The sequence below is a fragment of the Mugil cephalus genome, chromosome 4, assembly GCF_022458985.1.
Source record: "Mugil cephalus isolate CIBA_MC_2020 chromosome 4, CIBA_Mcephalus_1.1, whole genome shotgun sequence".
In the NCBI taxonomy this organism is placed as follows: domain Eukaryota; kingdom Metazoa; phylum Chordata; class Actinopteri; order Mugiliformes; family Mugilidae; genus Mugil; species Mugil cephalus.
In genome coordinates this window covers 27,234,704-27,261,466 of record NC_061773.1, presented here as the reverse complement: position 1 = coordinate 27,261,466, position 26,763 = coordinate 27,234,704, and the positions used below count along the sequence as shown (strand labels likewise).

The window sequence follows — 26,763 nt, the reverse complement described above, 5'->3', positions numbered from 1 at the left end:
GTGGAGCCTGTCTGCCAACAGCCTCAGCAGCGGCTCTATCTGGATCCCACTCACACTCACTGACAATTAACCGAGGCCCCCCCTTTTTTACCCCCTTCTTCTTATTTTCGAGGGACTATTCTTCACCATGGGCGACAAAAAGAGCCCTACCAGGTAACGCGGGCGGCCGGCTGTCGATTTAAACCCGTTTTTTCCGCGTTTTTCGGGCTCGATATTCGGATGCGTTTTTCTCGCACGGAGGAGCTCGTTTCTCCCTTTTTCGCTCGGTGCAGTCACTATGGCGGCTTCTCGCTCCTTACTACTAACCCAGTCACTTAAAACAGACAAAGGGAAATGTTTCGGAGGAGACGCCTGGCATTTCCCCGAAACGCTCCTCCGCCTCGACGAAGCCTTTTAGGAGGTCAATGTCGAAATTGGCACGGTGTGGTATCGGCTTTGTTAGCCGACATGCTAAGCTTCGATGCCGAAATTTTCGTAGCAGCGCTCGCCTTGCCTGCTGGCCTTAGCTGGCGACACAACATCGGGACGGCGTGGACAGGTCCCCCCCCCCCCCCACACACACACTTTGCTTTTTTTTTTTTTTGCAGTGGACAGATTTACCGAGACACCCCACGGAGCTCTTTATTATTGTGTTCCGGCCGGGTCTCGAACCCAACGCTTTTTTTTTTTTTTTTATAATAACGCGACAACGCCGCCTTTGCTCTTGCACCCCCCGAGTAGTTTGTTGCAATCGCACGCCGGCTTTATGATGTTGTGTCATGTCACAGTCTCGTAATGTTATTATACGTGAAATTGTTTTTTTTTTTTTTTTGTTTTTTTGTTTTTTCGCGAGTGGGCATTCCGTGACAACTAACTTGACCCTCTTGATTCCCAAGGCCAAAAAGACAAGCGAAACAGACGGCGGACGACGGCTACTGGGACTGTAGCGTCTGCACCTTCAGGAACACCGCCGAGGCTTTTAAATGCAGCATCTGCGATGTGAGGAAGGGCACATCCACAAGGTAACGTAGCGATCCTCTACCCCCCCCCCATTCTCCCTTCTCTCTGTGCGTGTTTTTTTTTGTGTGTCTGTGTGTGTGTGTCTGTGTGTGTGTGTGTGTCGTCTGAGCGTCTCGTTTTTCCATTGCTTGCCTTGGGCTGCAGCAGCAGCAGCAGCAGCGTTGCATCGCAATTTATTGGGGATGACAACTTTGATCGACAGCCTCGGTTTTGTCTGGCGAGCGAATGGGGACTTGTTGATGGAGAATCTGGTTAAAAAAAAAAAAATATTTCTTTATATATTGTCTCGTGCGAGTGTCATTGCTTTTATGCATTCGTCTCTAATAGGTAGGTAGGTAGGTAGGTAGGTAGGTAGGATGGCTCCATCCAGGAGGGTGGGTGGGTGTGATGGGGATGGGGTGGGGAAGCAGAAGAAGAAGAAGGACCATACTACTTCATGATGGCTGTGCAGCTCCAGTGCATGCAGCAGTGTTGTTTTTTTTTGTGTTGTTGCTGCTGTTGCATGGAGTGCATTTCGTCTGCTACCTGTAGGATTTGCTGCCGCTGATGATTCCTGCTGATTTGATCTGATTTATTCTGCTCACGCGCGCGGAAAGAAATTATTCCATAAGTTGAGGAAAAACTGGCTGTAACTGTACGAGAGGCGTTTGTGGTCGTCGTCTCCTGATGACACAGTCTTGGTGTAACATCATGAACATCCTTCCCAGTGTTGTGCAGGTCTTCAAAATAGTTGAACACAGGCTCTTCTGAGGGGAGGGGACTTGTTCCACTGCATCAATGCTGATACTTGATCAGTTTGGGGTCTACCTTGTGCTGCTCTTCATGTTTTTTTTAAGCGTTTTTGTGTGTTTGTCTGTGTCAGGCTGTGTCATCGCTATATGATGTGCGGGACACGTGTTCTGGTCCAGATAGGGGGCTACATGCCTACGTAACATCCACATGAATGAATGCCAGGTCCTAAAGTTTCCCAGCAGAACATTGAGTTTGATACGAGCCGATCAGTGTTATTTACTTCTCCTTTTTTTTTTTTTTAATGTTGTGGCTGATTTGGTGTTTCATTAGTCATTCACCAGTTATGACTAATTTTCAAAAACTCCTGTTTCGTGAATTCACGCATATTTGTTGTCAGATGTTTCTCCAGATTAATGCCGGCGTTTATAGTAACAGGGCCCCGGGTGGCCGAGACGTTTCCCCTCAGCTCAACTCCAGAGAAAATTTTTGTGATGTCAGCAGAAGGCTGATGGGAAACGGTGATGAAATCACTGTCTAACGTGAATATCGCGACGGGATTCCCTTTCGGTTTTTGGTGTGTCTGACGACGCCCACTTCGGGTTCTGCGGAATGTTTTTGATGATGGCTGGTTTGCTCGAGTCATGAGTTGTGCGATGAGACGGAGTGACAGATGAGTCACAGTCCCCTGCACTCTAACCTTTCCAGCTGTGGTTTCACAATAAGTGACTAGATCGACACTTCGGGCAAACCGCAGGTTAACCGAGAATCTGAAAAAAAAATTTAGCCCGATCTCATTCGTCTGGTTCCTCCCCGCCTCCCTGCGTAAAGTTTTTCTTTTTGTTTGAATTTTTTTTCTTTTTTTTCCCAGCAGCGTGTACGCTCGAGACCACAGCTGATGGCGCACGCCGAGCACGCTTGTGAGAAAGCAGGAAGCAGAGGCATGCTTTTTGTCGTAGCCATCCTGCCCATGTGCTTCTGCTCGGTTAAACGAGAGCACGCGACATCCTTGGAGTGGTTGTCACACATTCCTGTTTGATGTGAATTGTTAACCTTTGATTAATGCGGTTGTGTAGCCGTGCCTCTGCCTCTTATTCTAATGAGCGCTAATTAGCCCTCTTTTCTCTGCTTGTTTGATGTATGCCTGCGAAAGCTCAGGACGAAGCAAGATGCTCTTAGCTAAATGATTCACACTTAAGGCTGTGTGTGGATGTTTTGTCTCGCTGCTTTTATCTGGGGTTTTTATGCACGGGGACACATGTGTTCGCTAATTAGAGCTCCTTCGCTGCCGGTAGGAGTCAACGTCGCAATTTGATTTGGGATCGTCGGTGTGTCTTTACTACTAGGTCGGCGAGCGTCTGCATTGATTCGCGCTGTCGCACTGATCTGATTGTTCCTGGTCCGCATTCTTCCACATTCCTCGGATATAGATTTCTTTTTTCCCGTGCAAAGGCCTGCAGCTGTTTACTAAGGAGGACGCAGATGCAGGAGTTTTAGGGCAGCATCACGGTCAAAAAAAGGTGTCGATACATTAGATCGTAGCGGATGATGATAGTTCAACCTGTTCCGTGTGAAATTCAGAATCGGATGAACGCTTCCATCCCGTGGAGCTCGACACATCCAGCCCTCGCAGCCCTGAAACCATCAGGGGATCAGCTGCTTCTACAAGTGTTAATGGGGAATACGCATGTTATGATTCACAGATAGTGACTTACACACCATCTCCCCTGACACCGGTGTGGATACACTAATTGACGCAGCCCCTGATTTGTGCTATTAGAGGCAAGAATGTGCATTAGCGAGAGCAAAACCCCAGCGGTGGCATCAGCATGCAAAGGGGAGGCCCCCCCCCCCCCCCCCGTTCTCCCCCAGAAGAACGCAGCCTAACGAACCTGTTGACCCAGTCCAGCTCGGTGATGAAACATGATATCCAAGTAGGCTAAATCTAGCCTGCGCTGCTCCGACTCTTAAACAAGAAAGAACTTTTTTTGCACCTGACCTCGCTGCTAATCTACAAGTCCAAGTAGCCCGAGCGTTGAGCCTTCGCATTCAGTGGTTTGCGGTAATTGGAGTAGGGCTCGCATTAGCATCCTCCCGTGAGCCGGATGCTATCGTGTTTTAAATGTTTCTGGCACCTGAACCCGGCGGCTGTGTGAATGTGACACTGTGTTGCTGTACATCAGTTTGCTTTGTGGTGGTGTTTGGTATGCACCTCTGGCAGCCCCGGGGCCCAGAGAGAAACCATTAGGAGCCCTCTAAAGTTGATTGATGGTGGGGGATCACAGGAAGTCTAGAGGTACCTCAGTCTTTGACTGCTTTCGCTGTTATCTGTTCGCTCTGTAGTCGAGCATTTCCAGAAGCTTTTCATCTCTGTTTTATATTAAGCAGAATTAATCTGTCACATGTTAGGAAAATGCAACGCGCTGACTTCATTATATAAAAAAAATAAAAAGCGTAAATATTCAGATTATTTGAGTCGCTACAGCTGAGGGTACTAAATGTAGTGAGGTTCTTGCAGAACGTGTATATTTCTGCACAGTGAACACAGACAACAGGGTTAAAAGAGGAGGTGGATCTTGTAGTAGTTTTTGCCTTTAGATTAAAACCAGGTCTGTTTTAAATTTGTCTCGTAGGGGTGAGCACTGGCAAGGACTTCATGATACGATATGTATCACGATACGATGCATTATTGCCATATTATGATATTGCGATATATTTTCGATATATTCTACATTGTTTACTGAGAAATTTTAAATGCAGTTTAAAATACAAGTTGTAAATATATATATATATACATCAGATGACATCAGTGATAATTCACTGAGCAAATTGAGTCAAAAAACAATATTAATCCAAATGATCCATTTCCAGTTTATTGGACATGTACAGGAAAAGTGGTGTTTTTTTTCCCACCACTATCGTCTAGCGTGTTTCCTGCTGTTGCAAAAAAAACCCCCCCCAAAAAAACGCACAAGTCAGTCACTGTATTTGTCCCGGACTCATGATGATATTACAGATGTTAATATGTGGCTTTATAATAACACCATATGGGAAAGCCCTTAATCTGCTTACGGGGCAAGTTGAGGAAGAATGGATAAGCAGAATTAGAATGGATAAATGATAACCTAAATGGTTTAGAGAAAAAGTGAAAGTGTGTGTGTGTGTATGTGTGTGTGTTAAGGCAGCACAATTATTGTAAAATGATTGCAGTTTGCGTGTCTCTGCGCGCGTGTGCGTGTGTGCTTGTCTGTCTTTTACAATGATGGAATAGAGTCATTATAATCCGTAGATTCCACCACTGTCACATTAAGGCAAATTGTCTAGCATAATGGAATTACATAAGAGGGGACATGCTGGCGTTCAATTTATATCCGCACTCCTGCCCCCATAACGCCCCCACCACCACCCACCCACCCACCCACCCACCCCCTCCAACTCAGAGGAAACTGCTTTTGCTTATCCAGCATTATCGGCATCTGCACGAAAGCCCCGAGCTCCGAGCGCGTAGCCCTAATCTTTACATGTTAATTGGAGGATTTAAAAGTTCTTAATTAGTTCATGGGATTTGGCAGTGTGTGAGTGATTAAATACAATAGCCAATTTGGCAATCTGACAAAACAGAGAAATGTTCAGAGAGCTTGTTGAATCTGAGCTCCTCCCCGTTCAGGGGAGAGGAGAGAAGGAAAAAAAAATAAATAAATAAAAAATAAAAAATGAGGCAAGCAAATGAGTGCGACAGCCAGCAGCAGCAGCGAGCAGCAGTCGTCTCCGGCTGTAGAAGGCATATGAGGACAAGGAGAGAGGCAGCGAGGGAGTCGGAGCTAGCCGAGGAGGAAGGAGAGGAAGAGGGCAAAAGAGGACAAGGAGGGAAAGCAGACGGGGACATAGAGGAAGTGTGATGTCTGGACATTTGTACATATGTATATGTATGTATGGCTGTGAAGGGGATGTGCTCAATCAGCCGAGAGTCTCCAGGGGCAATTAGCGGAGTGAAGCCATCCATCCATCTGTCCGTCCATCCATCGTACCAGCTCACTCACCATTGGATGACTGCTTTTCCTTCTTTTCAGTCTTTTTAGTCTCCATTATCGAGAGGCTATTCCAGGATAAACCAAATCAGTCTGGGTCGATTTGAATGAGCTTTTTTTTTTGTTTCGTTTTGTTTAGTTTTGCTTGACGTCTCGGTGTCGGGTTTCGCCCCGCTTTGTTTCGGTTTGCTCGATGCTAGACGTACAGTACGTTTACATGCGCAGCTTAACCCTTTAAAACCCCGGACATATTTCAAAGTGGGCTTTCGGGGGGAAACAGAAGAAACTCTGCCATTACGGTAACGATGACGCACCGCTGCTGTTGGCTGCAGGTTGGGGAGCGACGCGATACCGGGGGAGACCCAGGAAGAGAGAGCTATGCATGAGAGATCGTGCAGCAGAGCGGCATTTCAAACGACAACCGCACGGATAATAGTTCAGCTTTTCTAATTTCGTACGCAGCGTGCACGCCACAATAAGACGGCGCTATCCCTCAGGTGGTTCTTCTACCGGCTCCATTTACCTTCTTCTTCTCCTGCGACCAGCTCTCTCGGATGTTTTTGTTCCGTGGTCATGCACACACATGTTGTCTAGTTTAATACATGCCGATTAAAATCGATTTCCGAAGCCGGATGAAGGTTTTTCTTTCACATGCATGTAAATGTACTTAGCGTCTCCATGTTTATCTGTTTAGCAAATTCCATACCAGGCTTTACTCACACTAGAGGATGCATGCAGCAATATGTGATGTGGTGACCGGAGTGTCCTCTTGAAAGGAGCCAGTGAAGAGAGTTTGAACAAGAAGAAGATGCACACTAAAAGTCTGCAGGTTTCAAGGAAGAACTGTGGTGGTGGTGGGGCTAATGCATGATCGGGAAGAGAGCCGGGAAGAAAGACAAAGAGAGGGACTAGAGGAGAGGAAAACAAATGAGTGATACTGAGCGATGTGACAGTGCTGCTGATGAAGGAGCTCATATGTGCGTAATGCCTTTGCAGTGATTTGCTGTCAGTTCGCTCCAGACTGTTTGTAGCCTGAGAGGGCATTCGAGGTAAAACCTGTCAGCGCAGAGATAAAGTACTTTTACACATAGCAGCGTGCACAAAGTCAGACATTTCCTCTTTGGATTCCAGACATCTCACTCACTTACCAGTTCATTAGGTACACTAGTGGAAACAACCGCATACTAACATAACAGTCCTGCTCTGGATCTTGGCTTCACGGAGGTTATGGTGTTCAGCATTTGTTTAAAATAGCTCAGAGAGCTGTTGATTCAACGGCTTCATTTTTAGAGCCTGTGGTTTGTAGAGCGAATGAATTGTGTTGTGTTGGACCAGCACATGTTTCAATCATTTTCTAGCCAGTTTAACTACAGACCTGTACAGAGTGTCCGTCCCATCCCCGGTGACCAGCTTTGGATGCGTGTGTCCAAACCTGGTGTAAACACGTGTCTTCAAAATGCATCTCCAGATCAGATCAGTGTTTCTCTGTATGTAAATAAACCCCGACATCATCTGCGAGGGTGGGCAGTAGGATATCGTAGTCTAGTGGATCTCTACCACTGCTCCTCGACCGAGAACAGAGCTGTTTTATATGTGTGTGTGTGTGTTTGTGTGTGTGCGTCATGACTTTGGCACATGTAAAAAGGTAAATAAAGGCACCGGTGATTGAGGAAATGCGTGACTTAACCACACAGGGCTCCTCATACATCACCAAAATCACGTCAATAATTAACAGAACAACACTGGTGCACTCACACTAAATACTTTGATTTGTAAATTCTTACGTAGATTCATTTATTTTTTAGCCGGTCAGCAGCTACAAGGAGAGGATATTTTAAAATGTTCTCTCATTACCGATGAACAGACATCGCTCATGGTGCTTTTTCCATTTCACGTGATTATTAAAGCAGATGTATGTTTTTTATTTTCTGAACGAATGAGCCAAATCTCAGATATCATCTTAATGTGACCTGGGTAGAGCTCAACGATTAATGGAATTTGCAGGAAGGAGAGAATTTGCAATTGCAATTTGGAATTATTTTGGTTTTAAGAAAGAGCATGACATGCCCCGTGCATTGTGGGCTAATAGCAGGCAATAGACCATTTACTGTTTGTAAACAATGACCGCTGCACGCACATCATGGCAGTGGAAGTACAGCAGCTAGTGGTGGCTTCCAGATCCGTGTACAGCTACTGAATGGGAAGATAACGTTAGCAAGTGGCCGGATATTTACCCGTGTTTGGTGGAGAAACCTGGCACAGCTGTCACAACCTCAAGGAATTTTTATCAACTTCTGAGTATATAACTTAAGTCGGTCCTGAGAGTATCGGTTCATACAACCGTAAACGCAACAACCTGGCTTTTCTTCTTCTTGTTTTGGTTGTTGTTTAGCGATAGCTTTGGTCCTGTTTCCTTGTCTGTTTGTAAAAGTGCTGTTGTAGCATCTCTGCGATGATGTAGCTCGTAAAATGGTCTATTGGAAAGTCTGTTTACGTTGCACGACGCTGCACTTGTGTTTTGTTGTTGACCTCTAAATTACCATTAATGTAAAATAGTGCAATGAGTCTGAAGGAGCTGCTGCGTTCAACCATATTTCACTTTTTAACAGTAACACTCTCTTCTCCTTGGGCGGTGACTCCAGGAGACACATCGGTAAAATGATTCAGAAAAACAGTGCTGCTGTTGGCGTTACCGTGAGACGAACATATACCGAGACATTCTGCCCTTACGACACGACTAAAGGCCTGAGTGGTTCATCTGCTGCTTTGTGAAATTTACAGACACTTGCATTTGTGAATGTTGTACCATGAGCGTAATTGAAAATGACACGAGTAGCAGTACGGAGTTCGTTACAAAAGATATAATGGTACCTCTCAGCATGGTGACCGGTGTTCAAAAATGTCCAGCAGTTCAATCAAAATATTTATTTGAAGTCATGGATCTTTTAATTTAATTCCAATAAATAGACAGATCTTATGTCGTGCATGTGTCTAATATTGTGTTTATATTGTATTACATTTTAAATCACAATATTGGGGGAAGACATGGATTATTTTCCAGAATTGTTCAGCTCTAGTCCTTTTAGTCTTTTTAAATCGGATCTTAATGCATGAACAGGTCCTACATCCTCCACAGTGACGTCGTCTGAGGTGTGAAGCTTTTCTGGAAAAAAAGCCAGTTCCCTTCTTTGGTTAAATTGAACGCCTGTGATGCTTTTACATAAATTGTAGCCGACTCATATTTATTCTGCGGCACTAAAACATTTGTCTGTTGGTTAATGTGCCCTCTCAAAGGCAATGCTCATCTTGTTGTAACATCACTGTGAAACCACCAGTGTACTGTGTTTTTGTGAAAAAGCAAACGTGCTCTGGGGAAGCGATTGGCTGAATGTGGCAGATGCTAAATCTTTTTAATGGAAATCAGTATTTTTAGATATTAAAAGTATGTTCGTAGCAGCTCCAACAACGATGTGATTAACGTTTCTTACCTTCTGCTTCTCCTCGCACTTCCAGGGGGTAACTACAGGTTGTTAAAATTAATTAGGCTGTCTTAATTGGGTCAAGCAGCCGTCTGTGTTTTCACATTGTCAAATTGCTATTACTAGAAACCGTCTCCGTCTTGTGTGCCTCTTTTTCTTGTGATTACACGCACAAAAACCTGTTATGCTGTTTATGTTATGTCAGGACGATGACTACGGATGGGGGAAGAAATGGTGTCACACATTCTTCGGCAGCAACAATATTGGTCTTTGATGATGAGTGGTTGATCTGCTGAGGAGGTGTCGTTTTTTTTCGTCTTGTCCTAAGGGGGAGGGTGTCAATGGCAGCAGTGACGGTAACATTAAGCCCTCAAAATCCTGACTGGAAGGGGCAAATGATGGGATGAATGCTTAATGCCCCTGGTGGGCAGTGGGAAGGAATTAAGAAGAGCTATAGCCCCAGGCTGCTCTTCGGGTGCTATCTTCACTCAGCTTCCCCCAGAACACTTGTTCACACACACATATATATATATACATTTTTTTTTACTCATGGATGGCTGGAGGTGACAAGTCGGCTTCAGTCAAGTCAGGCTCAGGATTCAGGATTCTCTCCCTGTGAATGTATTCTCAGGAAAACCACCGGCTCGTTCAGACGTCGCATTAAGATCCGATCTGGGTGCAGGTGTGAACAACATCCCGAGGACTCGTTGAGATCGGCTTTGAGAGATCAGATTTGTCTGGTTGTCTGGGTCGCATGTGTTCGCATTCCTTTGCTAGTTTGAACGCAACACGTTAAATGCCACTTGTTCTGTCCTTGTAGCTGGAATCAAACTAAAAAAAAAAAAAGAAATTAGTCTAAGAATGGACAAATGAAAGCATTTAATATGAGAACACTACTGTGATTGTGTGTTAATTATTGATGTGTTAATGTTGACGTATGAAGTATTTCCTCAGTCACTGGTGTCTTTATTCACCTTTTATCACCAGCTGATAATTCTGTCAACCAGACCCCATTGAAAATTTGACCAATTTAAGATCAGGTGAAGTTTCTGTGTCCTGGGAAACAGATTAACGGTGCGTATTAACATTCGTTCTCGGTCCTGGAGCAGAAGAGGAGATCGATCGGAGGAGTGAATGTGGTACGGTTGACGTTGGTGTTTTTTTTTATACAGAGAAACTTAGATCTTATCTGGAGATGCATGTTTAATGCCAGGTCTGAATGCACGTATCTAAAGCTGGTCCCCTGAGATCGGATAGTCCAGATCTGATCTTAATGTGAGGTCCGAACAGGCCAACGGGAATATTTTGAATTTAGCTCGTTCGTAAATACAGATATATTTGTATATAATACAGATATATAATACAGATATATTTGCTTAATGTGTGCTGGTGTGATAAACATCTATATTAAAGACTCTGTTAACGCCTCAGTCGTTGCAACAATTATGAAATGTAGTGTGATGTGACTCATTTTGTGATGCACTGTTGAGTCACATTCAAACCTAAAATACAAGTTTCAAACATAACATTACATGAGGTGAGGTGTATATGAGTAATACTATACCTTACTCTCTTGTGCTGTCGAGTTTTACTAAACTCTTGAAGATGTTATCGATTTATTAATATTTAAATTGATATGTGTTCTTAAAATTAGAACAGAAATAGGTTTTTCAGCTCCTTCTTCCACGAATAAAATTTGAGGCGCCGGGTCTCATTTGATGTTAAAGGTCTCGGTTAACTGTCTGTTCATGTTTTAACTGGTGGACTTTCCATTTACCATCCAGTGACTAAGTTGCATTCCTGTTGTAAGTGTTTGTGTTGTTTCCCTATCAGTAACTTTGCTGTTTGGATGCATGACTGCCTGCCTTGGCCACGTCTTTCCTTGAAAGAGAGATTTTTAATCTCAGTGGGACTTTTCCCATTTCAATAAAGATTAAATATGTTTTATTTAACCTTTAATAAGAAAATAAAAAATGAGTTGATATACATATATAATCAAACTTCTTGCAACATTGAGTCCCTCACCTCAGATGACTCCTGATTCATTTGTTGACTGACTCATCTTTGTTCCTATTAAACATTAAAATGGGGGAACAATTGAAGCCAGTAGAGCTATTTTCTCATTATTATCTTGCACGCCCCACCCTTTCGCGCTGTTTCGGGGGAAGAATTTGGAAGTTTCAAGACCCACGAACTGAGTCAGGAGCCGTGCAGTTCTTCGAGTCATTCTGTGGAGTCTGTGTAGAACAATGGAGCGCACAGACAAACACACCAGCTGACCGGTTTATACATTCAGAGCGTCGCCGCGGACAGATCTGGGCTTTGCTCCATCGCCCTTTCATACCGCTACGAGGGAGGGGAGAGGGAGGTCCGTCATGTGTTTCTACATAATGATCAAGGCGTAAAGCGAGTGTCGACACAGATGAGAGCGCGGGGCTCATCACTTACAGCGTCACAGGGAGGCGGTGTGATCTGAACTAGCTGGAAGCCCTGTGGCATTCTCACATGTCGGATCTGAAACTCCCGACATGTGCTCCGGGCGGAATCCGTGGCGCTCTGCTCGGTCCCACCTGTGGGGTGGGGGGAAACCAGGTCATCGCTCGACCCTGGTGAACAGAGGATTCACGCTCCCAAGTTTTAAATTTTTTTTTTGTGTGGTCATTTACAATGTGCAGCTGGTGTTTAATTGCTCTTTGTTAGGTGACGTCATCACACTCTCAAAGCCGCAGTGCATTTTGGGTCATTAGCGCAAAAAAAAAAAAAAACTGTGTGAAGCACAGTTGCATGAAAGGATGCAATCGGTCTTTGTCAGTCATGTCAAAGACACGCCCCCCCCCCATGTCGCCATGGATAACAGGGGAAAAAACTGAAGAAAAACAAGCAGATACCGAGGCAAAGTCTTCAAAGATGCCGGGGACAGGTGCTTGGCCAAGTCGGTCGCTATAAATAATATCGATCCATTCAACCTGAGGGCAAACAGCTGGAGCTTTGACGCAGAACTCCTGCCTTCAACGTCTTCCCTGGATATCACCAGCTCTCTGGTTAATGACATGAGTGCTCATACTTGTAAAAGTTATAAATCCCTTGATAGACACTTATCCAATGACTGGGTCCAGGATCTGTTGTCCAGAGGTGAAAACAAAACCACTGTGCAAAACGAAAACAAGTCACAAAAGTTGCTGCTGATCATCATCATTTAACGTTTACGGCATCATTGTCAAACATTGTCTCTAAATCTCACTTTCATTTGATTTATATCCACTGTTGGCTAAGAACAGGAGTCAATACCAGCAGAGTTATTTAAAATGTCATATACGCACTTTATTGTTCAAGCAGGTTCAAATGCGTTCAGATCTGTTATGCAGTTACTTCTTTAAAACTATAACTGTTCACTGGTTTCTGAGCTGTTGCTCTAGTTTCCTCCACATCTCTAGCAGCTAACGCGCTGTCGCTAACCCCCAAAACCGGCGCTATTGACCCAAAATGCATCAGGCAACATAATAGCTCATTTTTGTGTCAACTAAGCTACTTTGACCAATTAATTTCCCTTGTGGATCATTAAAGTCTTAAAGTCTAGACATTCAGACATTCAAAATATGCAGAAAAGTAAATTAACATACGAAGCGAATTGTTTGGTTTTTGTATCGTGCGACTGCAAAGTGTTTGACATTTTAATGCATCTGGACCTGCTTCAACAGCAAAGTGCGTATATGACATTTTTACACGAGCACCTTCTTGCCCGTCCCTCCTCTCTCCTTCTCGTTCAGCACTCTGCCACCGCCGCATTCATTCAGCCCCGGCAGGAAATAATTGCTTGTCCTCCACACAGCACTTCAAATAAAAGAGCTGTGTTAATGAGGGCTTTCCTTCGTCTGCCTCTCTATATCTCACTCACCATCGCTTGTTCCCTCTCTTCATTACTCAAGTCTCTCCATGAAGTGCCCAGGCTCATTGTTTTTTTTTGTTTTTTTTTTATTTTTTTTTGCGCTTCCCCTCCTGAAACAGCACCTTAAGCTTTTTTTTTTTTTTTTTTGCGCCTTGCTTGCAAGCAACAGCTGAGTGTGACAGATCAGACTGAGTGGAGCAGTCTAACTATGGGTGTCGCTCTGACTGAATTAGGAGCTTTTAAGCATGATAATAGTTATTTCAGGGCATCCCGGGGAAGGGAGTTTCCCCCCCCCCCCCCTCCACCCCCACACACACACCCCCCCGCGCTCCTCCCTCCTCCAGACGGAGGAATCTAGGGCCGAGCATAGGAGGAGCTGTCAATCACTGCCTATTGTTGTGTGAAGGGGAGGTAATACGCTGTACGCCCTCACAGTGGGAAACGATTCAATGGCAGGCTTTGCACACTTGACACCTGCACACACACACACACACACACACACACACACACACACACACACACACTCTCTGATGCCTCAGGAATATATATTGGCAGCAGTGGGCGTTTTTGCAGCAATTCCTACAATTGGACCCCGGGGTTCACTTCTGGTCCTGCTCCCAGGACCCGTTTCCAGCAGCTCGTGTACTTTTTTATAGATGTTTGCTACTTGATGTGGAAGTTTGTAAAACAACGCGGTTCAGCTGTCGTTTAATTTTTTCACACATATAAAACGTCGTAAAATTCTACAGATGAATCTGTTTTTTTTTTTTTTTTCAGTATTCAGGGATTCTGTTTAATCGAATTTAAGCCGCACACGCAGTTTTTTTTTTAGTGTCACGTCGAATCTGAAGTCATGTTAATGAGGGCTGTGGCGAAGTCATGATGTGCAGTCAGTAAATAAGTAATTGGGCCAAAGAGAGCAGCGGCACTATGATGCCAGCAGGAACTCATGGCCGGCGTACAGCTGGCAGCGAATCGCTGCCTAACTACCGAGGCTGCTTCTGACTCCACTGTAGCTGCCGACACAAATCCCAGGCTCTGACCAGGGCATCAACTCCGCAGCGGACAAAGGAGGTGTGGAGCTCATCAATCAGTCACCCACTTCATTCACTACCTCCTCAACTCACAGCTCTCGCTGCCAAACAGAATCGTATCTGGTTCCCGTTGGATGCTGCCTCGTGTTCGCAGTCTGTTTACTCATGGCTGTGGGTTAGAGAGTATATGTGGGTGAGCACATGTCTTCGTGGTAGCTTTGATCGCTGCTGTTTCTTTTTTTTTTTTTTTTTTCCTGTAGCTCAAGCTGCCTCCTCAGAGCTTGAATTCTTTCCCATACTTTCTCAGCGGTGGCATGCTTGTGATTTCCCTCAAGATGTTGACACTGGATCAAGAATTCAGTGGTACTCCAGAGACCTGCTGGATTCCCATTGTGTCATCAGAACAGAACAGAACAGAACTGGGAAAAGGGGGGAAACCCACGTACAAAAGTATGGAAGAATTCGTATTAATATCGTCTGACATTTGCTTTCAGTGTCGCAGCTTGTTCAGCATGGACTTACTTGGACTTATTGTGTCCGTACAAGCCACACGTCCATCACGTTTACCTGATGCTTTGCATATTTAAAAGCTCTGCTCACAGTTTGACCGATCAAAGGTAATTAATGGGAAGAAGACGCTGGATGACTAGGTCTGCAGGTAACGACTGTTTTGACTCGTCAGTTTATGCATCGCACAATAAGACACTTTCTATCCTGTCAGACAAAATGACAACATTACTCTTTAAACGCTCATAATCTGTCTCACAAATAAACTATTTTACCGAGGTGCATCTGAATCTTCCAAAATGTGTTTCCTCTTCAGATGTTCATGCACAGCTGAGGTGACCTGATAGTTTATAGTATGAAATGTTCCCAAACTTTGGTCCTTTTTGTTTCATGTTAGTGCCACGTCCATGTGGGAAAGTGAGACTTCTCAGTCTGGGCTACTCTACCGTGTTCGTCCCAGTCTCCAGACTTTAATCCCATGGAGCTGGTTTGTGATGACACTGGGAAGAACTCCAAAGATTGCTCCTGTAATTAGAATATATTTTGGGTTATATATTGATTCTATGATATTTGTTTCTTTGGTCTATGCTCTGATTTCAGAGTAAAATGAGACATTAAACTGCAGAAATATATTTCTAAAACTTTTGCCCGGTGGTGTTATTCATTTGTCTGTGGTGAAACATTATTTAGTGTGACATTGCATGCCGTGGGATGCACACGCGATGCTCCATTTGTCGTTGAGCCCCTGTGGTTGACCATTTTAAAAAAAGGGGGACGGATGGAGCTACAATCTTTTTTTCTCCGGCTCCAGAGAACCACAGCGGCTAATGGATGCCGGAGAAACAGCCCAGCCGCTCATCGGCATTCACCACAGCTGGTGTATTGATTGCAGTGTAGTGCGAGCGTTACAACATGATGCTCTATTATACCCCAATTGATTGCCTTCTGATCAGCTGCATGTCCCCGGTCCCTCCTCCTCCTCCACCTCCTCGAGGAGAGCCTCTCTCAGTCTGCAATAGGTCACAGCAGGAGGAGGTTAAACGAGTTTAATGGAGCAGTCGGGGGGTAAAAAAAAAAAATAGTTTTGTGAGAATTGAAGTGGAAAATAAAGCAAACATGGGCAATATGCTGAGTTTATAAGCAGTAGGTCACTGAAAAGCTGGAGAGCCTCGGGGAGCAGATTGTGAAAAGCACGTGAGGATTTAAGTTAAAGAAACAAGAGGAACCGGGCTGGATGTATGATGTTACCCAGTTGAAAGGTTGAGGCTAACCACTTAAACGACCGTCTGAAAAACCACCCTTTACAGAAAAAACCCACTGAAATCCATCCGACACACAACAGTTTCTACATTTGTTTATCTGAGCCGATGCTGATTGACCACAGGTCTCCTGGAGCAGCGAGAGATCAAGGACCTCAAAAACTCTTTCTGCCAAGATCAGGATTAGCTCTGGAGGTGTTGTATACATCCCTAGCTAGCACAAGCAGTTGTGTTCCAGAGCGGCCACCGCGCTGTGCCAGAGTGTTTGTTTGCACGCTAAGCTTTTCAAGTGCGTGTTTGTGTGTACGAGCGTACTTGTGGTTTTACTCCTCGCCATGCTTGCCCGCTGCTGGCTTGTGATTATCCGTGTTGCTGGCTGCCGTTTGGTCTCTGCTGATTCTCCGGAGGGCTGCAGTCATCCTCCTCTATCTCCCCGGGGTCTTCTCTATCCCCCCCGCCCCCTCCCCACCCAGATGCTGCCAGCTGGTGTCTAATATGCTGCAGGTGTGTGCGTTGGCCCACGCGCTCGGACTTTGGGTTAGCGCTTTGCCTCACGGCCGCGTGCACATCTGCGCGGTTGACAAATGAAGACATTGCTCTTGTTTGTTTGCAGCTCAGCGGCCTTACGCCACAGATAAAGGTTCTGCAGAGGTTTATACAAAGCCTCTTTTTCTACTTTATTTTTGAACAGACACAAAGCAAATGACTAGAACAGTATCAGCAGAAATAAAATGGAAAAAGTACCTGTACATTACATAAGACGCTGCACTCGAGAGTCATTGTGTGGCTCATAACAATCCCATTTTTTCCCAGAATTCACCTCTTTTCTCCTTTTGGAGCTGCAGGGTAAAGGTCATTTTCTCCATAACACGGATAGAGTTCACTATATTCATAAAAGGCCTCATGGTAGGAGGGTTTCTCTGGAGCCAGCGTGTAGTTATTGCCTTTTTACTGGCTACCATGAACATCTTAAAGTGGTATATATATATGTGTCCCTTTTGCTGAGGAATTTTTCCTGAGGTATGGGAAAGTGAATGTGAAATCCAAGTATCTCTGCAGTTAGTCGCCCCACATCTTTCCAGAAAGATGAGATATCTGGGCATGGCCAAAAAATATGAACATAGCCCACCGAACCCGCACCACACTCCCTCCAGCACCGAAGCTGCAAACCACTGAATGTGAACTTCTGGTTTGGTGTTACAAAAAAAAAACAAAAAAACAGATCAGGTTCTTCCAACAGAAATCAAGCCAAGAAGAAGAATTTGTAGAAGTGGATTGATGTTTCCAAATTTGAAGCCAAGTTTCTTCTGAAATTACTAAATTATCTGTCTGATATTAGCTGTTGTTAGAGCTGGGTATCGTGGCCAGTTTCCTGAATCGATTCGATTTGTAAAGGTTTGAACTGATTAATCATGATTCTTTTCAATTCAGAATCGATTCAGTATTGGTTGATCTTTCAAATTTTACTTGGAAAAAAAAAGACTGTCAGAACAAAAGCTGTAGATGTTCCTATGAAACCTCTACTCTGTGAATTATTAAAAATATCAGTGTTGATATGAAGAATTCTCTCCAATGTCATAAAATACAAACATACTTTGTTGGTCTGTCTTGAACATTGGTCCATAAATAATAAAAAACAAAAAAGAAACAAAGATGCTGGTTAGTGTTTGAAGTAATAACTATTACTATTTCTTCTGTTTAAACCCAGACTGTGTGCTGGAGGCTGATCTTAGCGTATCATGGTGGTATCTCATCAGTGGTTCCTGAGATTTGTGATATTTCTACAGAACCTCACTTCTGCTTGGCAGAGCTTGGAAACATCTTTGCTTTTATCCAGCTTGTTTCTTTCTTTCTTCTTTTTTTAAGCTGAAATCGTTCCAAACTTCTGACTTAAGTTGAGGCAGTGTAGCTTCCTCTGCATCCACAGTGTTTGCATTGAATGCACTTGCGTTGTGCAACTGCAGTAGTCGACACTAGTAGCACGAGACTACTGGGGTTAAAGTAAAAATAATAATAATAATAATAATTCAGCACCAATGATTTCTGATTTGGAAAATTTCAATAAAATCGATCCAAGAAATCTTTTTTTTTTTTAAGCTCTATCTGCTGTGCTCCTGTTTAGTTAACTAAAGCTGCCTTTTTTAGGTAATTAAAAGTGGTTTATTGTCTTGGCTGGAAAAAAGGGGATGCTCAGACTCAAAGATGTTAATGGCTTGTGATCATCTGGCTCCGCGGCCGCCGGTGAGCTCAGCGAGCGGAGCAGCGACACCATGTCCAACTCAATCTCGGTCTGTGACAAATGGGGCCAACCCTGCAGTAATCAGATTAGAGGACCTAAGTGACGTGCAGCAAATGTCCCACCTTGTGATCCTGTGCATTCATTTTATTACAGCCGTGAGCTAATGAGATTAGCCCCCTCAAAACAGAGCTGCTGGGCCAGGCAGCGGCTGCGTAATGCTACCTATGCAGCAGCGGCCCATCCTTTCCCTCACCGGCCTCCTGGGTTCAGTCACCTCTCTTTGTCAGCCGTGCAGTGACGGCGCTGGTGCGCGGCCAGGCTACGAGGCTAATCCGTGTTTGTGCCTTGGATCTCTCCTCCACAGGAAACCCAGGATCAACTCCCAGCTGGTTGCTCAGCAGGTGGCTCAGCAGTATCCGATGCCTCCTCCGCCCAAGAAGGAGCGGAGAGAAAGGAGCGACCGCACAGACAAGGAGCGCCCGGACGGAGACGGCGAGCGGGCCAACGGGGAGGGACGCCCGGAGGGCGAGCGTCCGGAGACGGTGAGGCCAGAGGTGGAGACCCCCGAGAAGGACAAGAGCGACAAGGAGCTACCGATCGTAGACAAACCCGACAGAGAGAAGGACATCAGCCCAGCTGTCACGAAGAAACCCAGCAGCAAAAAGACCAGGTCAGTGTTCACGTCGCAGCTCCTCACGTGTCTCTGGACGTCCTCTGTACTCATAGCCGTCCTCTCTGTCCTCCTCAGACCCAAGTCAGACAACCATCAAAGTTCACCCAGTGACAAACACAGCATACAGTCTGGCAAATCAACAACCAAGACCAACAAGAACTCTCACATTTCCAGGTGTGTAGCACCTTCTGCTGTCTCTGTGTGTTATGGTTTCACTTCCAGTACTACGCAGCAACTTCTTGTTAGAGAGACTCATGCAGCGCAGGGTTAGTGGGAAACCTTGAGATGAGTCACCAATAATCTTTTACACTAAACACCCACTCTCACTTTTCATACGCTTGTTCTGAGTGTTTGTGTGTCACCAAGTGAATTGAGCAGTTTAGTGTAACCGCCCGCACAGTGCTGGAAGCCTCCTCCTCCTCCCCCCTCTTTGGCTGCTGCAGACACACATATTAAGTTAATTTCATTTATATAGCACCTTAAAGGCAAAGCGCATTTGCACCACAGTGCTTCACATTCAGCATGTCACATAACAATTGTAAAACACAGATTAGCATCAGTCAGTTCATTACATGCGCAGCTTTAATGGAGCTATGCTGGAAATTCAGCTTTCTGAATGAGGTCCTTGTCCCAGTTTACATGCAGCGGAGAAAATCAAATAACTGACGGGAACATGTCCTCCTCCTCCTCCACACCAGGTGGTGATATGTGTCTTGACATACTTCCCGGGTTAGTACGGGCCCCCTTTCTGGTTGACCTATTACGTCATATAATAAACAAAAGTCATTCATGTGTCACAGCGACATTTCAAACAACCAGATGGATAAAAGTTCAGCTTTTTAAGTCTCGTACGTAATGTTTGCGCTATTTCTGGTGCAGATAAGATGATTTTCCTGGATGTTTTTGTTCCATGTGCACACGTCCAGTTAAAGTCAGATTAAGGCGTTTACACTACGGGACAAAAGTTTGGAAGCAACTTCAAGTTTCTGTTCACTTTCTTAAAAACCAGCACAAGTTCTATGTGTTCTAGGATGTATTTACCAAATGATGAGACTTTGCTTTTATTTATATGAACCATTTTCCTCAGTTTACCTTCAGGTGCACATTAACGTCACAAGAACATGGCTGAATAAATGTCAGCAAAAGAAAAGAAGGATTTAGTTTTAGGGTCGAGAAGATTTGCAAGAGTCACAACTTCAGCACAGAAGTAAAAAAATAAATAAATAAATAATCACAGTTTGCATTATTCACTTTAACTCTTTGACTTTAGTGAGACTGTGTAAAAATATCCCTTGTGGAAGGAATGTCTAGTTTATACCATAGTTAAACCCAGAGGACGTTACTACGAAGAAAGAAAAACTCAAATACCTGATAATTATAGTAGAAATGTCTTCTGATAAGTTACTATTTATATAATAATCAAGTTTATTTTGATGCAGAGTGAACCGATGAAACCATGGTCTTTTATGTACATTGCTTCCAAACGTTTGGCCTGTAGTGAACATGCCAGAGAACATCAGATAAGGAGAACTCTGATTTTAGTCGGAGTAACATGTTTACATGCACTTAAATGGTCAGATTAAAACAATAATTAGTTTTTTTTTCACGTGCATGTAAACGTAAGAATGTATTGACAAATGAAAAGCAGCTAACACCCAACACAGATGAAATGCCACTGAAAGCCAATGAGTAACGATGAGTCTTAAGGTTCCTCTGAGAAGCTGCTAAAAGCGTCCGACATGTCCCAGTCTGAGCGTCGCACACTAACATCTGTCTCTGCTCCTCAGGCCCAAACTGAAGAACGTAGACCGGAGCACCGCTCAGCAGCTGGCCATCACCGTAGGGAACGTGACCGTCATCATAACAGACTTTAAGGAGAAGACCCGCTCCTCGTCCACGTCCTCGTCCACCATCACGTCGAGCGCGGGTTCTGAACAGCAGCACCAGAGCTCCGGCTCCGAGAGCATGGACAAAGGCTCGTCGCGCGCCTCCACCCCTAAAGGGGATCTCTCTCTGGGGCACGACGAATCGTTCTGAGCTCCTCCTCCTCCTCCTCCACCTCCACCTCCTCCCGCCTAAAACCACCCCCCCTCACCCCCTCGCCCCCCTCCCCCATGTTTCTGGACACTATGGATCCCATAGGGGGAGAGATTTCACGTTTCCCATCGCTGCCCTCCCGCCCTGCCTCCCTCCCCCTTCCTGCCCTCCCTCCATACCATCACTACCCCCACCTTTTACGTCACCCTCACCCCACCACCACCAGTTGACTGAGAAGAAGAAGAAGAAGAAGAAGAAGAAAAAGTGCGCCTGTCGGGGGAATAAAAAATAAATAAATAAATAAATAAAATAAATAAGCACCTGCTTGAGGAACTTCCCTCGTGGTTCCACTCTTGGCACAGGCACGGAGAGCTGAGCTACACGGATTAACGCCCCCCCATCCTCCTCCTCCTCCTCCTCCTCCTCCTCATCCCCTGATCTCGCCCCCCCTCCCACCACCTCCCCTGCGGTAGCATCCAGACACTTGTATGTATTGTTTTATATTTGTACGTGGATGTGAGGCCAAGTCGACATTTTCTTTTTTTGTTTTTGTAAAGAAGAATTCTCCGCTGGGCACAATAACCACCACCACCATTTTAATAACTTTAAACTATTATTACCCTTATTTATTACCTGTTGCACCTGTATACTTTGATATTCTCCTTTTTACGTTGAAGCTTTGCTGTGTAGCTCTGCCGACCCGTCGTTCTTTCAGTGTTTTTATTACAGCTTGAGAATTATTGGACAACACACACACACAGACACAGAGACACAAACACAGACACACACATACACACACATACACTGGTGCTAGATACACTGTGAAGCGTTTTTTTTTTTTTTTGCAGATCTGGGATCGCCCATTCACTCAATGTGACAAAGTGCTGATGAATCAAATTCTCATTCACTTTTCTCAACAACACTGTCTCTCACTCTGAACACTGTCAGGACCTCGTCGGGTCCCTTTCTGTACAGGTCACTGTGCATCAGAAGAACATCACCTGAAGTCCAGACTTTTTTTGTTTCCTTGGGTTTGTTTTTTCCAACCTAGACTCGTCTATGATTTTTCGTATGCTATAGCAGCTCTCTTATACAGTATCTTATGTCCTTAACTGTACAGTGTAGGCTGTTGTGTAAAACACTAAAAAGCTGTTGGTATTTCCTGCATCATTCCGTACTTGGATGGTTTGAGTTTTCCGGTTGAAGGTAGAGAGCTCTGTCCTCTCTCAGCTCCAGAGCCATGTCTTTTTTTTTTTTTTTGTGGGGTGGGGGGGTTTATTTTGTTTCCTGTTGTGACTGAAGGTTGGTTACACACACACACACACACACACACACACACACACACAGTTCCGCTTGGTAAAACCATTATTGAACTGTTAAAATAGACCTGTTGTGTCAAGCTGTTGTGAATTCATTTTCTTCTTGCGTTGTGGTCCTGAAGTCAACCCCAGAAAAACAAGTGCAAAGAACAATTTTTCTAATTTTTAATTTTATTTGCTTTTGCTTTTTACAAAGAATGACAATTCAATTGACTTGTTTTTTTTTTTTTTTTTTTTGAATTAATTTAAGACTCCTGTCATTGAAGGCTTAAAAAAATAATAATATTATTGCAGTAGTAAATAGGAAAACAGTTGTTCTTTCAAATTTTATAACAGCAAGGCTTATTTAAGGGTTTTAATTCACTTTCACCTTAGCTGATACTAGACCAACATAATTTTCCTTTTAACTGTATTAAATTGTATAAAGAATAAATGTGTATATGATATCTTAGTTTTATTTATTGAAGGACCAAAGGAATTTCATAATGACATGATACATAGACAGATGAATAACAATTTGAAATGCAATTATCTAATGTGTGAGATGAATAACAGTTTAAATAAAGACTAATATAATCCATGTAAATGGTGTTCTTATTGTCCACTCATCTCATCGCACTGTGAGCCGAGTACAAGGACACTAACCAGAGCTCCACGCACAACGTGCTGGGTGGTGGCGGGGGTGAGGGGGGGGGTATCTGGGTCTTAGGGTCCCAGGAAGCCCCCCCCCCCCATTAACTCTGCTGGACTCCCACAGTACATGTAGCTCCCCTAACCGAGGCCCCGGCTGAGCCTTTAAGAGCAACTAAAGCCATGTTAGGGGACGTTAACGTGCCCAATCCCACCCCCCCACACCCGCCCCCCCCTCAAATAAATAAAACACTTTGCATTTCCACACGTAGGGACGATAATCACATGTGTGTTGAGATGTGTGTTGATAAATTCTTTCTGCTTTTTAAGCTCTGGTTAATATGTAATTATGTACTTTATTGCATACAGATATGAAATCAGTGTTCAAAGTGAGGAAAAAGGCAATGTGAATACAAGTGTTGGGTCAAAGAAGGGGGGCGGGGGCGGGGGTTAAGGGAAAAACAAATGTTTTGTCCAATTTTTACTGAGAATAAACCCCCTGCTTTGTAATGCAATCTGTTAGAAATGGGGCCTAAAAAGCCATTTTTTTCACCTGCCTTATATCTGCAACCACACTCACCCGACTTACTCCACAACGGAAAAAGGATTCATTGTTAAATTATTATTGACAAATGGCCATTTGCTGAGTATATGAATTATTGCTTGTATATAGAATAAAAAAAAAAACAGAAAAAGAAACAAGCGGTGCAGAAGCAAACACTATGAATAATGGCATTGGAGCTGAAGTCTTTTGTTTCCTGTTTCCTTCCCGCGCAAGCAGTTCTGTTCTTGTGTGCGACCAGTAACCTTAATTTACTGTGTAAAGATGGTTACATTTTTTAGCTTTGTTTGTCAGAGACCCAAATATAGAATGCTTGTTTACTGACTGTATAACCTTAACCGTGAATTTCCAATTAAGTGTATTATACAAACTCATTTCTTCCTATAACAATGTCTTGTACAATGCTTTTAAAGTTATTGCTCGGTTTAAAAACAGAAAAAAAAAAAGATAAAAAAAATAAATAAATAAAAAATGTTGGGACAGTACAATAATCCATTCTTTGTTTAATCCAGTTTTGGTTTTGTTCTGTTTTTCTTTCTTTTCTTTGTTTTTCTTTCTTTCTTTTTCTTTTTTTTTTTTTTAAACTTCTAGCTGATGTGTCATTGTTCCCCCCCCCCCCCTCCCCCCCTCCCCCCACTCCCACTCCCCCCTTGTGAAATGGTCACATTTTGTTCCTGGTGTGGAAATGTACGCAGCATTTTCAGCAGATCACGGCTCCTTGTCTAGCTTATAATGTTAAACTAATACATGTTTCTGGCATGTGCACGACTTTGCGCTTATAGGCTAACCTGAATCCATTTCTCCTCCGCTTCAAATAGAAATGTCTATTTATGAATTTTGCTTGTAGTTTTTCACAAATAAAATTGTTAAAGTTCTAAACTGTCCGACTGCTTGTTTGTCCTTCATTGACGATTGTTTGTAGGTGGATGTGAGATGTTATTGAAACAATAGACTGTATAGGCATGGTTGCCAAAGCAAGTAGAGCTCCCCCTGGTGGCTACAGTGTAGGTCATAAGCTCCACCCCTTTCACGTTGGTGGGCGGGACTTGAGTCGAACTGAAAATACACATGCAATGATTTTATTCATTTATTTAACGATGGCTTCTGTCATTTAAGATATTATTAATATAACAATGATGCACGTTCGAGTGTTTTTGGATAAGTTTCGTTTTAGTTCGTTATTTGTCGCTATAGAAACAGGACGTGACATAAAGGTGAATGCCAGTTGCCATGCCAACTGTGGGGCCATGAGAATTGTAAAAATAATAATAATAATAAAGTAGAGCTCCTCTGGTGGCTGGAGGCTGCAGGTCGTGTAGGTCGTAAGCTCCACCCCCTTCCATGTTAGTGGGCGGGACTTGAGCCAAACTAAAACACTTTATCATAAATTTTTTTGTTTGTTTTTGTTTTTTAAGGATCGTTTCTGTCATTTTAGATGTTATTAATATAATAATAATGAAGTGGGTTTGGATAAGTTTTGTTTTAGTTCATTATCTGTCGTTGAAAACCAAGTGACACTTTCAGGACATGAGAATTGTAAAAATAAAAATAAAAATTCCTATAAACATATATATATATATATAAGTCAACATTTCCTTGAAACTGGTGGACAAGTGGCGACATGTTGTACATATATTTATATACAGACTATGATTGAGAAACCCTTGATAGTGTTTGTGGTAGGGGCTGTTCAGGGGGGTGGGGGGGTCCACAGCGTAGCGACACTCATGACTTGAAGGAGCCCTCACGCTGACAGCAGCTCTCAATCATTGCCTCCCTCCGGGGACTCGTTAATGCACCATATCTACAAGCTGCAACCAGTGAATGCTTTCCTCTGTCACTGCTAATAATCTATACACTGTCCATCTGAAAGAATAGTTAAAGCTCCCATTCCTTTTAGAGGCCGACTCACTTTGAGGATGAGGCTTCTTCCATTTCTCTCTGGTTCATAGAGTAATATAATATAATCTCTGCCATAGAAATCCAGTTTTTAATCCTTTTAAAAAGTTTTATATAAAAAAAATGCTATTTGTCCCTCTGTAAAATGTCGTTCAGTGGAGCTGAATTGAATCATTCACTGTTCTGCTCTCTTCAAGTGGCACTACAAAGCAAATTGAGCGCATTAAGACCTTTACCAGACAAGGAAGGTCTTATGAGTTGCATTATTTGTGAATGAGCTGTAGCTGATGCGGCTGTAGCTGCTACACACACGCAAAACTGCAATAAATCAACATGTGTTTTAAGCTCCATCCAGAGTTCTTTCACATTTAGTTTGAGGGACTCAAAGTCTGCGCATCTCAGGCTCTGCTGCGTCCACAGTCCCATTCGACGCAACGTGGGATTTAAACATTCTCTGGTGTTCACTCATTTACAAAGAAATGAGGATGCACATGTAGACGTTCGATAGGAAGTCACAACGATATGTTGTCTGGCACTCTCTCGGTGTTACTGATAGCGATCTTGAAACTTAACGTATGGAGTTCAGAGCCATGTCACACATCACACACCGGGTATCTGAGCTGACTCATGAGATTCCTGCAAGAAACAGCAGCTGAATGCTCTGTGCAAAGTTAGCTCAACAAAAGACCTGTGTGTGTGCACCCCCCCAAACCATCAAAAGGAGTGTTACGTCCCGGCTCGAGAGGTGCAACATAAAAGTGGAGACACATGGTGGAGTTTCAAAAAGTATTTATTTTACAAGAAGGGACAGAAAAACCGGTGAGCCAGGGTAAAGCTTCTGCAGTGGAAAAGTCAACAGGCCTTTTACTCAGTCTTCTCAGGTGTAGCTGATTAAGGTGATTAGGCACAGGCCAAACACACCTGTATAGCCAGTGAAAATGCAGAGGGCGTAACAGGAGGCACAGGGTAAGAGAGTGAATGCCCCAACACCTGAACTAAATACAAGAAAATAGAATAAGGTAAGAGAAACTATATAAAAGTAATAAATATTGCACCGGGAATAAAATGAGGTAATGATGAAAAATAAGACGGGGATGAGCTGGTGTAGACAGACAGCTAAGAAATGTGGATGTTGGTGCATTAGTGCCAGGGGCGTCACTAGGTTTTAAGGACAGGGGAGGCTTAGCCCCCGGGAGGTGCACAGGATGTGGGCGAACGTAGCGCGTGAGCACAACATTTCACAAACAATAACAAAGACTGAGAATTTATTCATTGTTTGCATGTCAGTCTGTTTTTAAAGTTCCAGCAGTAACTTTTAACAAGTGACACACAGTACATATGAGAATAAAATGGTTGGAATTTCAAGCCCTGAAAAATATTACTGAATTACTTGAATTACATTAATGTTAATGAATGGAGTGGATTGGATAAGGACTCACTGAAGGAGCTCGCTCTACTTCACACTATGAAGTGAAGGGAAATG

The 26,763-nt window shown here is 43.7% G+C and overlaps 1 protein-coding gene across 1 annotated transcript; it reads left to right on the top strand.

Annotated features, from left to right (window-relative positions):
- Positions 1-24,265, top strand: rybpb (RING1 and YY1 binding protein b). Its single transcript, XM_047583949.1, has 5 exons — positions 1-153; positions 876-1,001; positions 18,525-18,830; positions 18,909-19,007; positions 20,621-24,265. Exons 1-5 carry the CDS (start codon positions 128-130, stop codon positions 20,868-20,870), a joined length of 807 nt encoding a protein of 268 aa, XP_047439905.1. The 5' UTR covers positions 1-127; the 3' UTR covers positions 20,871-24,265.
- Positions 24,266-26,763: the final 2,498 nt, after the last annotated feature.